An 11964-nucleotide genomic window follows, 5' to 3' on the forward strand; every position below is an offset into this window, starting at 1 on the left:
TCCAGGTGTTTTATTTTCAATGTCATGAGGGTTTCAGTCTCAACCACCCTTTCAGGCAGTGAATTATAGAGCCCCCCAAATCTCTAATATAGTTTTGTAGCTTTAACTGGTAGAAATGTTTGAATCCAGGCTCGGAAGAAGACTAGAGTGTCTCTAGTTCCTGATTGTGTCTTAACCTCTAAAGCCCTTCGCTAAATGAACTGTGTCGAAGGATTCTTCTGGAACAAATGGGAATCCGATGCAGTTGGATGGTGTGATACGTTTTCTCCTTGTGTTTAGGTATTAGATGAATTCTGCAAACAAGTGGACAGGATAGAATGGCCTTCGGGTTCTCCAAACGTGATCCGCTATGCGGGGCTGGAAGCTCACCTTGCCCGTTACCAGGTATTGTGCCAACTGTGCGGCTCTCCCAGATTGGTGGATTTTACTTTCATGAGGCTGAGTACTTGGTCTTATTGCAGGAAAAATTGAAAGTGCGTTGTGTGTCTCACTATTGAGCTCTCTTGGGAGAACTGTAGAGTGGCTCGCTGTGAAACTGATCATTCTCTTCTCCGTACTGCGCTGGCTTTCAACAGCTGGTAGGCAGAGAATGGTGACCTGAGCTGGTCCAGTGGTCAACCTAAAGGCGATCTCTTTGACTTGTGTCTATAGTAGCGTCATACAGCACAAAAAGGCCATCTGGCCCATCTTACCTGTGCTGACTGTTCAATCTCACTCCCCTGCCCTTTGCCTGTCGCCTTGCAAATTATTTTCCTTATCAAGCATTTATCCAATCTCCTTTTGAAGGTAATTGTTGAATCTATTTCCACTGCCCTTTCAAGGCAATGCATTCCACATCGTAACATCTCACTCTTTAATTTGTTTTTAAAAAAACATATCTAGATTCTTTGCCTACCTTAAATCTGTATCCTCTGTGTACAATGTGCATGTTTATTTCAAAACATCACTGTTTCACTCTCTGCATTTTGTCTGTGTTTTTTCCCCTCAGAATCCTCGAGAGGCTGATCCTATGTGCAAAGTGCAAGCAGAACTGGATGAGACTAAAGTAATCTTGGTAAGAGCTAGAATGGATGACTGTTGATGCGATTGTTGTCAGCTCCTTTGCACACAAGTAATAACCAACAGTGGTATATATTGTTCGGGACTTGGGCTACCTATTCAGGACACATGTAACCATGGACATTTGTGGTCTGGCATCATACACTTGTAAACTTATTACCATTATATTATGTTTCATCAAAGTTCTGAACATTTCTGTCCATTTCTCCAGTGGAAGATGTCATCTACAGTGCTCAGTGGTGCTCAGTTTAGTTTCTGCCAGGGCCACTCAGCTCCTGACCTCATTACAGCCTTGGTTCAAACATGGACAAAAGAGCTGAACTCAAGAGGTGAGGTGAGAGTGACTGCCCTTGACATCAAGGCAGCATTTGACCGAGTATGGCATCAAGGAGCGCTAGCAAAACTGAGGTCAATGGGAATCAGGGGGAAAACCCTTCGCTGGCTGGAGTCATACCTAGCGCAAAGGAAGATGGTTGTGGTTGTTGGAGGTCAATCATCTCAGTCCCTAGACATCACTTAAGGTAGTGTCCTAGGCCCAATACTGATACTGAAACAGCTTGTGTCCAGATACAGCAAGACTTGGACAACATCCAGGCTTGGGCTGATAAGTGGCAAGTAACATTCACGCTACGCAAGTGCCAGGCAATGACTATCTCCAAGATGAGAGAATCCAACCATCTCCCCTTGATGTTCAATGGCATTACCATCACTGAAGCCCCCACTATTAACATCCTGGTGACCAGCCACATAAATGTTGTGGCTACAAGAGCAGGTCAGAGGCTGGGAATGGTGCGATGAGTAACTCGCCTCCTGACTCCCCAATGCCTGTTGACCATCTACAAGGCAAAAGTCTGGAGTACGATGGAATACTCTCCACTTGCCTGGATGAGTGCAGCTCCAACAACACTCAGGAAGCTCGACACCATCCAGGACAAAGCAGCCCACTTGTTTGGCACCCCATCCACAAACATTCACTCCCTCCACCACCGAAGCACAGTGGCAGCAGTGTGTACCATCTACAAGATGCACTGCATCAACTCGCCAAGGGTCCTTAAACAGTACCTCCCAAACCCACGATCTCGAACACCTAGAAGGACAAGTGCAGCAGACGCATGGGAACACCACCACCTGCAAGTCCCCCTCCCAAGTCGCACACCATCCTGACTTGGAACTATATCGCCGTTCCTTCAATGTCGCTGGGTCAAAATCCTGGAACGCCCTTCCGAACAGCACTGTGGGCGTACCCGCACCCCAAGGTCTGCAGCGGTTCAAGAAGAAAGCTCACCACCACCTTCTGTAGGGCAATTAGGGATGGGTAATAAATGCTGTCCTAGCCAGCGACACCCATGTCTCATGAACAAATGAAAAAAAAATCTGGGTCGTGTCCTGTACGATGGACCTTGGTCCTTCAGCTGGATTTCCACATGTTTTAAATCTTTGTTTGTCGGAAGTGTGCAAAATTCCGAGTTCTGATTTTGTATAACTTTATATTATTCACCTGTATCCAGGCACTAATCTAGTGCTTTTATGTGTGTGTTTAGCATGTAGAACTGCCACAGATGAGCTAAACAGGTTTACAGCTCTGATGCTTGTCTTTGCAGCATAACACAATGGAGTCACTACTGGAACGTGGGGAGAAACTGGATGATCTTGTCTCAAAATCAGAAGTTCTGGGCACACAATCTAAAGCTTTCTACAAAACTGTAAGTGCATGTTGCTGCCGATCCAATGGAACCTGTGTAATTAACAGTGACTTTTAACCCCACTATTTACCGAGAGAGGTAGAGAGAAAACGGGATTATAGACCAGTCAGCCTGAAGTCGAAAATTCTAGAGTCCGTTATCAAAGATTTTTATAGCAGAGCACTTGGAGAACAGTGATAGAATTGGACAGAGTCAGCATGGATTTACAAAAGGGAAATCATGCTTGACAAATCTACTAGAATTCTTCGAGGATGTAACTAGTAGAGTTGATGAGGGGGAGCCAGCGGATGTGGTTTATTTGGACTTTCAGAAGGCTTTCGACAAAGTCCCACATAAGAGATTAGCGTGTAAAATTAAAGTGCATGGGATTGGGGGTAGTATATTGTGATGGATAGAACATTGGTTGGCAGACAAGAAACAAAGAGTAGGAATAAACGGGTCTTTTTCTGAATGGCAGGCAATGACTGGTGAGGTACCGCAGGGATTGGTGCTGGGACCCCAGCTATTCACAATATATATTAATGATTTAGATGAGGGAACTAAATGTAGTATCTCCAAATTTGCAGATGAGACAAAACTGTGTGGGAGGGTGAGTTGTGAGGAGGATGCAGAGAGGCTTCAGGGTGATTTGGACAAGTTGAGTGAGTGGGCTAATGCATGGCAGATGCAGTATAATTTGGATAAATGTGAGGTTATCCACTTTGGTAGCAAAAGCAGGAAGGTAGATTATTGTCTGAACGGCTACTAACAGAGGGGAATATGCAGCGAGACCTGGGTGTTCTCGTACACCAGTCGCTGAAGGTAAGCATGCAGGTGCAACGGGCAGTAAAAAAGGCAAATGGTATTTTGGCCTTCGTAGTGAGAGGATTCGTGTACAGAAGCAGGGATGTCTTGCTGCAATTATACAGGGCCTTGGTGAGGCCACACCTGGAATATTGTGTGCAGTTTTGGTCTCCTTATCTGAGGAAGGATGTTCTTGCTATAGAGGGAGTGCAGCGAAGGTTTACCAGACTGATTCCTGGGATGGCGGGACTGACGTGTGAGGAGAGATTGTGTCGGTTAGGATTATGTTAGCTGGAGTTCAGAAGAGTGAGGGGGGGATCTCATAGAAACCTATAACATTCTAACAGGACTTGACAGAGTAGATGCAGGAAGGATGTGTGAAAATACCAGGGAGGGGAGCTTGTTCAAGTTTTTAGTTTAGAAAACGTTGCAGATTTCTTTTTCTTTTTGGTTTTCCTGCAGGCTCGGAAACAGAATTCCTGTTGTGAGATTATGTGATTTGCGGACTGGGCCCACTCGATCCTCTGCCTTCACTTTTAACGTTCGGTTTGTGCAAGAAAATATCTCTCAGCGAGTGGGACAAACGGCAACTAACAGCAGTGTTTCCTGGATGGGTGATTGTGTGTCGTGGACTATGGAATGTCTGCCCCTCCCCCGCCTCCCCCCCACCCCCGATTGGAGCCAGTCAAAAATTACCATGGCTTGCAGCCATAATAAGAGATGGCACAGGACAAAATCTTTCCTTTTTGTTTTTTTGGCTGCTTGGCTGTGAGCGAGAGCACAGCTGTCACCAGCTCGCCCTGAATTCCTGATGGAGCTGCACGTACCTGTCCAGCAGTTACTGACTTGTTGATGAATGGGGCAGCTTCAGGCTCTTGTTGAAGCGTGTACGTGTGTGTGTGGGGTCTCTGAGGGAACGTGCAAGTTGGATTTGCAATTGGTGGTCCTCCATGGCTTACACATGTAAGCCTGGATACTGAATCCACTGCAGCTTAATGTCGTGCCCTCCTCATGAGCTGCTCGCACGCACTCTTCAGGGTATCCTGTCCGCTGTTCAGAAATGGGGAACGTTGGCCTATGTCTCACCTCCAACCCAGGTGTGCTGTGATCAGTTGCACACCCACTGCTGCCTCAGCCGAGAGTGGTAACCTCTGTGCTGACCTTCCTTTTCCGTGCAAGTTAGTTTCTGCATTTGCCTGGCCTCGATTGGAGAGAGTTTACCTTGACGTCGAAGCAAAGATTTGAACAATATTTGCTTGTAGAAAAAAAAACAACAGACATCATAATGCAGCTGAATAGTTTCTAGATTTCCCCTTGTTGAGATATGCACTGCTTTTAGGTTGCCCAGCATTTTGGGATATAGGGAGCTGGCATTGAGTCGAGCTGAAGCCAAGACTGAAGAGAAGCACAGATTATTACACAGTAGCAATTCAGACACCCATCATTGTTAAATTGAGCTCTGATTTGATCATTTATTTTTGGGGGTGGGTGTTGGGAGGGTTCAGGAGAAAGCTGTTCCCAACAGCGAAGTCATCCCATTACTGTCGGTCACTCCCTCCATTAGTTGCGCTAATGCTCCGCTCTGTCACTGTGGCTCGGGATCCAGCAGTGAAGGAGAGTGTGGCACTGAATGAATCTCTCTTGACCCCCCCCCTCTCCCCCCACCCCCGTCCTATTCTGTCAGAGTCCCTGGGATTTAAGAATGGTTTTCGGAGATACCTATATCCTGCTGCCTGGCACGCTGATAGTTACTGTTGTGCTAACAACCCTAGGGTGAAGCTGTTCCTTTTTTTATTTATTCCAGTTATTTGTCCCTCACAAGCTTTGCCCACTTAATCTCGGATTGTTGTGATGTTTCCAATGTGAAAAACTTTAAATGTCACACTCTAAACTCAATTGCTGTGCCTTTTTGTTTCCTCTGTCTCTGCAACTCCAGTGGCCTGAATGAGTGAGCCCAAAAAGCTCAGGGCAGCAGTTAGATGTAGTGAAAGAATTGCCTTCCTATGCTGAAATTTAGTAGGCCAGAGGTCAGGCCTCGTTCTTCATATAGCACTCCCTCTATCTCCACCTGATAGTCCAGTCAAAGGCTAATTTTGATGTAAGATCTTAACTCCTAAGCAGCCCCTGCTCGAGCATTGTGTACAAGTCCCTCGCTCTGTCTTCAGGCTGCTTTAAAGCCAGCAAGGTGTTCAGTTTCCCAAAGGCGGGTCTGCTGTCAGATTCTGCAGCCTCTCTGCTGCAAAGCCCTGCATTTATCAGTGCTTCACAGAGTGACGTTCTCGATGATATCGGAATTATTCCACTTGAAGGCAAGGCAAAAGTTTGGTTTGGTACCAGTGTAAATTGATCCCATCGGGTGCTGAACTGCTGAGTGGAGCTGCTGCAACTGAGGTCTGCTTTGAGACTGTTCAGGATTCACTCCGTTACTGGGACGAGAAATAACTGCAGTTGGGACAATGCGCTGACGAAGGGAGCCGTGAATAATAGTTCAGGAAAATATTTTCCTTTTGTATTTAAATGTGCTGCAAAACGGTCCATGCTACTGGAGAGCACAACGAGAATAAAAAGCAACCCTGATGCAGCAGTGAGCATCTCCTGTTTTGTTTTATGTTCACTTTGTCAGTTTTTGGACCGGTGCCTTTTGAGTTTAGTGCTGTCCCACTTTTCAACCAATAGACGCTTGCTCTATTGCTTTTGCTCAAATGCTTTTAGCAAACTTATTGGCTTCACATGAAGTTTTTAACATTAACCCTTGCACATTCCAATTAAGAGTCCCGCCAACACCTTTAATCTTCGGGGTATAGGAAGTTAAAGTGTAGCTCTTCAGTTTGCTCTCTGTGAAATGTAATTAACAATCACATCTCAACAGCTAGCATGTTATTTATCAGTATAATGAACACTTGAAATATATTTCTCTTCAGTGTACTGTTCAGAATCTGGATTCGTTGAATTCCATTTTCCCAGGTAAGTCTCCCAAAGCAGGAATGCGCCACATTTATTTGCCCCCATCTGTGTTTTAACAAGCGGTTCGAATGACTGTCGTGTTTCGATATAATAGCACTGCAGTTCTTGCACAGTTTGCCATAAAGTGACCAATCCATTCCCTTCTCGACTCCTTAGTTTAGGTTTTCTGACTTTGATTTTTTTCTGGCCATTGCTTACTGGAATCTCAGGCTTGGGAGCATTTGGCGACAGTGATCGGACACCTCCCCCACCCTCATGTTCCATTCCAAGTACAATAGGTAAAGAGCCCGGATTTACTTTCCCCTGCATTGATTATGTACCCTTTGGAACCAGCAGTACTGATTCTTGAGCCACTCTTGTATGGCGTGCACTTGTGTTCTGTATCGACGTGCAGTATTTACAAAACGATGGCATTAATGTTGCTTTCAAATCCTTAAGTGATCTGTGCTTTCAGTGAACTATTTGTTGTGTATCGCGACTGTAAACCTACAAAACTCGTATTTATTACAATTCTAGGCATAATCTTTTGTCCAACAGCATTTTGGTGCTGTGTTGCCAAGTAAGTTATTCGGTCGTTTTGCTATAATAAGATAAGCAGGACTGCGGACTACTGCTTGTGCCGCAGCAGCCCCAATGGTTTGAGGCAGACATTTCCTTCCAGTTTTAAAGCAGGGGTAGCAGCATCAGTCCCTCAGTGCCCCTCTCGCAATACCTTGGCACGTATGTAGACGAGCTCCAAGAGGATTGACTTCCTCATCTGAACCTTCTCCGCCAGTGTTTGGCGGTGCCTGAATTTGCCTCCCTGGCTATTTCCAATTACTGATAACGGGAAGCCCCTTTGTTCTTTCGACCACCAGACTGTGACTCGAGATGGATATTTGGGTCTCGCGTCTCAAATGGAAGAGGTGTCCCAGTGGCTCAGCATGCTGTCACTTATCTCTGACCGGGAACTGGCGGGATGAAAGTTTGTGTGCTGCCCCGCTAGACTGCTGTGTGAAACTAGTCTCGCTGGCAGCATCGAATAGTCCCAAGTTGGTAGGAGTCTGTAATCTCGCTCCTAGTCTGAAAGATTCACGCTGGTGAGGGTGCTATTTTGAGGTTGAGGTGAAAGTATATTGTATAGGGCAGAGTTCGGAAGAAATCAGTTCTGCATTTAGATTTGCTACAGCTGACCTCAGCGCAGGAAGCTGAAACTATGGAAGAAAGGGGTTCTGTTACCCAACACCCATGTCCCTCATTTCAGTGAGCACAAAATTGACATGATTTGCCTGTAAAAAGGGGCAAAGATCTAGATGCGCTATCTGAACTGATTACATTTAATGTTGCAACTGGAAGTGAAGATTAAACACACTCTAAATAAGTCTTAAGTATTTTGCTTTTTCTAATCAGGCAAATTGTAAATGTGACGTAACTAATAAGTTATTTTACGTTTGTTTGTAAACTAACACATTGCTCGTGTATGATTACTGGTTAACTTCAGTTGAAGATTTGTATTTTGGTGAAGTTGCTGGTTTTATTGTAACGCATTGGTTGTTTACACCATTGTAATCTTGCCTTTTCAATATGTATAAAGTTTGCTTTCCAAATTCTTGAGTGTTTTTCTTTGGAAACAGAATTGCTGGACTGCTCGAGAGAGCATTTTCCTTCGCTCAGTAAAAAGTTAGAATAAGGTTTGATCGACCACAGACTGGCATAAGGTGCAGTGTTGGATTGATCTCATGCAAAGTACTGTGACTGATGTCTTGACCAATTATCATCCCTCAAACAACATCACAAAAACAGGTCATCAGCGTGTTGCAGTTAGTGGGAGCTTGCTGTGTGCAAATTGGCCGCTGCATTTCCTACATTACAACAGTGACGACACTTCAGAAGTGCTTCATTGGCTGTAATGTATTTGCGATATCCTGTGGTTGTGAAAGGCGCTCGAGAAGATTTACGTTTAAAAGTAGGTATAACATCTATCCGTCTCATGGTGCAGGAAAAACTGACCTCTGAGGTATAGAACTGTAACAGGGTCAAAACTCCCATGCTCCTTTTTAGGGCAAAAAAATTGCAATGAAATATCGGAATGACTGACTAGTCCAATTGAAGCCAAAAATGAAACACAGGGACAAGTCAATTGAAAAATGTCACAAAACAACCAATTAATTTGTCACGATTTCTCTGTATATCACCACTACCATTTTCCCCTCGGTTGGTATATAGTTTCAACAACAGTTTGAATTTAAAATGGTGCCTGTAATACAGCAGAAATGTTCCAAGAGGCTTTAAAAATATACTATTCTGGGTGGGGAAAAAAATGAACTTGCTCATAAAGCTGAGCATTTATTGTTTGAAATGCCTTAAGTTTTCCCCGCTAAGCCCTCAACTCCCACAGAAATGCCTAAATTGCACCTTAACTGATGGGCAGAGGAGTGTGTGTGTGGTGTGATATTGTAGCATAAGGTGATATTTCTTTGATAATATGAGAGACTATTGACCCAGAAGCTTTATTTATATAATTTGAATTGTTAAAGTATTGCAAAAGTTTTTGCATTGATTCCGAGCTGAAGGTGTTGGGATGGTAACCAGTTGTCAGGTAAGGAAAGGTGAGCACAGTTCCTGTGTGATTGAACAAGCTTTATAAGTGACATGCTTGGTAATGGGCGATTGTACCTGAAGCAGTCTTCCATGCTACTGAGCCACCCAGAGCTTCAGTTCTTCCAGACCCTGCTGCTGATTGATAATTCTTGGTTAGCATCCTTCCATCTACGAAAGATGATGGATGCGCAGCAAACAATCCACTTAGGTGGGGTGTCTTCTCTTGGTGCATCTTTGCTGTGAAGGTCAATCTTTGAGAGGCAGGTTGTGCCAAAAGTGCCAGACTGAAGTTCTGAATTGTTGCTTTTGGCATCGGCCACCTGTTGCCAAGTTGTAGCCACTGGTCGCCGTGGTAGTGCACACCAGTCCACAGGATGGGTTGCTATTTCCCTCTTTTTGTCAACCCGTACCTTCCAGGTTCAGTAGTCGACATTTGGGGCTTTCATGTCACGCTTGCAAGTATCCTTGAAGCAGAGCTTTGGACGCCCCACTGGTCGTCTGGCCCCCGCTACCTCATCATACAGAAGGTCCTTTGGCGTGCGGACGTGTCCGATCAGCCCAAGCCGTCTGTTTGTTTGGTGCCGACGCACTTGGGAGCTCTGCCTTTGTGAGGACTGCCACATTTGTGATTTTTTTGTCCTGCCCGGATATACCCGTAATGAACCTCAGACAGCAAAGATGGAAATGATTGAGCTGCTTTTCCTAGAAGCTGTAAGTCGCCCATGTTTGATAGCAGGTTCATTATCATGGGAGTTGCAGAGGGAGACCTGTTGCTGTGTCCGAGGATAATCCCCACTTCGCCTGAGATGCCCGTGCAAATCAGTGCTGTAAATGTACGCCAACAAAAATAAAAGCAAGCCGACAACAGAGAAATGTATTACCTGGAATTATGTAGAATGTACAGGCTGTTTAACCCATCTCGCTCTTGCCAGTGTTTATTCTGCACAGCAGCCTCCTTCCACCCAACTTCATTTAATACTATCAGCATATCCTATTCCTTTTCCCTCGTGTTTATTTTGCTTTCCCTGAACTGGATCTATGCTATTCGCCTCAACTAACTTAAGCAAGGAGTCAGAAGGGCTAAAAGGGGTCATGAAAAATCATTGGCAAACAGGATTAAGGAAAATGCCAAGGCTTTTTATACATATATAAAGAGCAAGAGGGTAACTAGAGAAAGGGTTGGCCCGCTCAAGGACAGAGAAGGGAATCTATGTGTGGAGCCAGAGGAAATGGGCGAGGTACTAAATGAGTACTTTGCATCAGTATTCACCAAAGAGAAGGACTTGGTGGATGATGAGCCTAGGGAAGGGAGTGTAGATAGTCTCAGTCATCTCATGATCAAAAAGAAGGAGGTGTTGGGTGTCTTGCAAAGCATTAAGGTAGATAAGTCCCCAGGGCCTGATGGGATCTACCCTAGAATACTGAGGGAGGCAAGGGAAGAAATTGCTGGGGCTTTGACAGAATTCTTTGCATCCTCATTGGCTACAGGGGAGGTCCCAGAGGACTGGAGAATAGCCAATGTTGTTCCTTTGTTTAAGAAGGGTAGCAAGGATAATCCAGGAAATTATAGGCCGGTGAGATTTACGTCAGTGGTAGGGAAATTATTAGAGAGAATTCTTCAGGACAGGATTTACTCCCATTTGGAAACAAACAAACTTATTAGCGAGAGGCAGCATGGTTTTGTGAAGAGGAGGTCGTGTCTCACTAATTTGATTGAGTTTTTTGAGGAAGTGACAAAGATGATTGATGAAGGAAGGGCAGTGGATGGTGTCTATATGGACTTCAGTAGAGCCTTTGACAAGGTCCCTCATGGCAGACTGGTACAAAAGGTGAAGTCACACGGGATCAGAGGTGAGCTGGCAAGATGGATACAGAACTGGCTCTGTCATAGAAGACAGAGTGTAGCTGTGGAAGGGTGCTTTTCTGAATGGAGGAATGTGACTAGTGTTCCGCAGGGATCAATGCTGGGACCTTTGCTCTTTGTACTATAAAAAAAATCATTTGGAGGAAAATGTAGCTGGTCTGATTAGTAAGTTTGCGGACGACACAAAGGTTGGTGGAGGATACAGTAGGATATAGATCGGTTGGAGACTTGGGCGGAGAAATGGCAGATGGAGTTTAATCTGGACAAATGTGAGGTAATGCATTTTGGAAGGTCTAATGCAGGTGGGAAGTATACGGTAAATGGCAGAACCCTTAGGAGTATTGACAGGCAGAGAGATCTGGGCGTACAGGTCCATAGGTCACTGAAAGTGGCAACGCAGGTGAATAAGGTAGTCAAGAAGGCATACGGCATGCTTATCTTCATCGGCCGGGGCACAGAGTATAAACATTGGCAAGTCATGCTGCAGCTGTACAGAACTTTAGTTAGGCCACATTTAGAATATTGCGTGCAATTCTGGTCGCCACACTACCAGAAGGACGTGGAGGCTTTGGAGTGGGTACAGAAGAGGTCTACCAGGATGTTGCCTGGTCTGGAGGGCATTAGCTATGAGGAGAGGTTGGATAAACTCGGATTGTTTTCACTGGAACGACGGAGGTGGAGGGGGCGACATGATAGAGGTTTACAAAGTTATGAGTGGCATGGACAGAGTGGATAGTCAGAAGCTTTTTCCCAGGGTGGAAGAGTCAGTTACTGGGGGACATAGATTTAAGGTGAGAGGGGCAAAGTTTAGAGGGGATGTGCGAGGCAAGTTCTTTACACAGAGGGTGGTGAGTGCCTGGAACTTGTTACCGGGGGAGGTGGTGGAAGCAGGTACGATAATGATGTTTAAGAGGCATCTTGACAAATACATGAATAGGATGGGAATAGAGGGATACGGTCCCCGGAAATGCAGAAGGTTTTAGTTTAGGCAGGCATCAAGATCGGTGTAGG

General features: G+C 45.1%; 1 protein-coding gene across 3 annotated transcripts in view; it reads left to right on the forward strand.

Moving 5' to 3' along the window:
- Positions 1-8095, forward strand: part of ykt6 (YKT6 v-SNARE homolog (S. cerevisiae)) — a 44083-nt gene extending 35988 nt beyond the window's left edge. For all 3 annotated transcript variants that reach the window (XM_068023384.1, XM_068023387.1, XM_068023386.1), the window contains exons 5-8: positions 280-384; positions 989-1054; positions 2661-2762; positions 4008-8095. In XM_068023384.1, the coding sequence (XP_067879485.1) occupies positions 280-384; positions 989-1054; positions 2661-2762; positions 4008-4043 (309 nt within the window). In that variant the 3' untranslated portion in view covers positions 4044-8095. The remainder of the gene's footprint in view (positions 1-279; positions 385-988; positions 1055-2660; positions 2763-4007) is intronic.
- Positions 8096-11964: the final 3869 nt, after the last annotated feature.

This window comes from Heterodontus francisci, chromosome 47, assembly GCF_036365525.1.
Source record: "Heterodontus francisci isolate sHetFra1 chromosome 47, sHetFra1.hap1, whole genome shotgun sequence".
Taxonomy (NCBI): Eukaryota; Metazoa; Chordata; class Chondrichthyes; order Heterodontiformes; family Heterodontidae; genus Heterodontus; species Heterodontus francisci.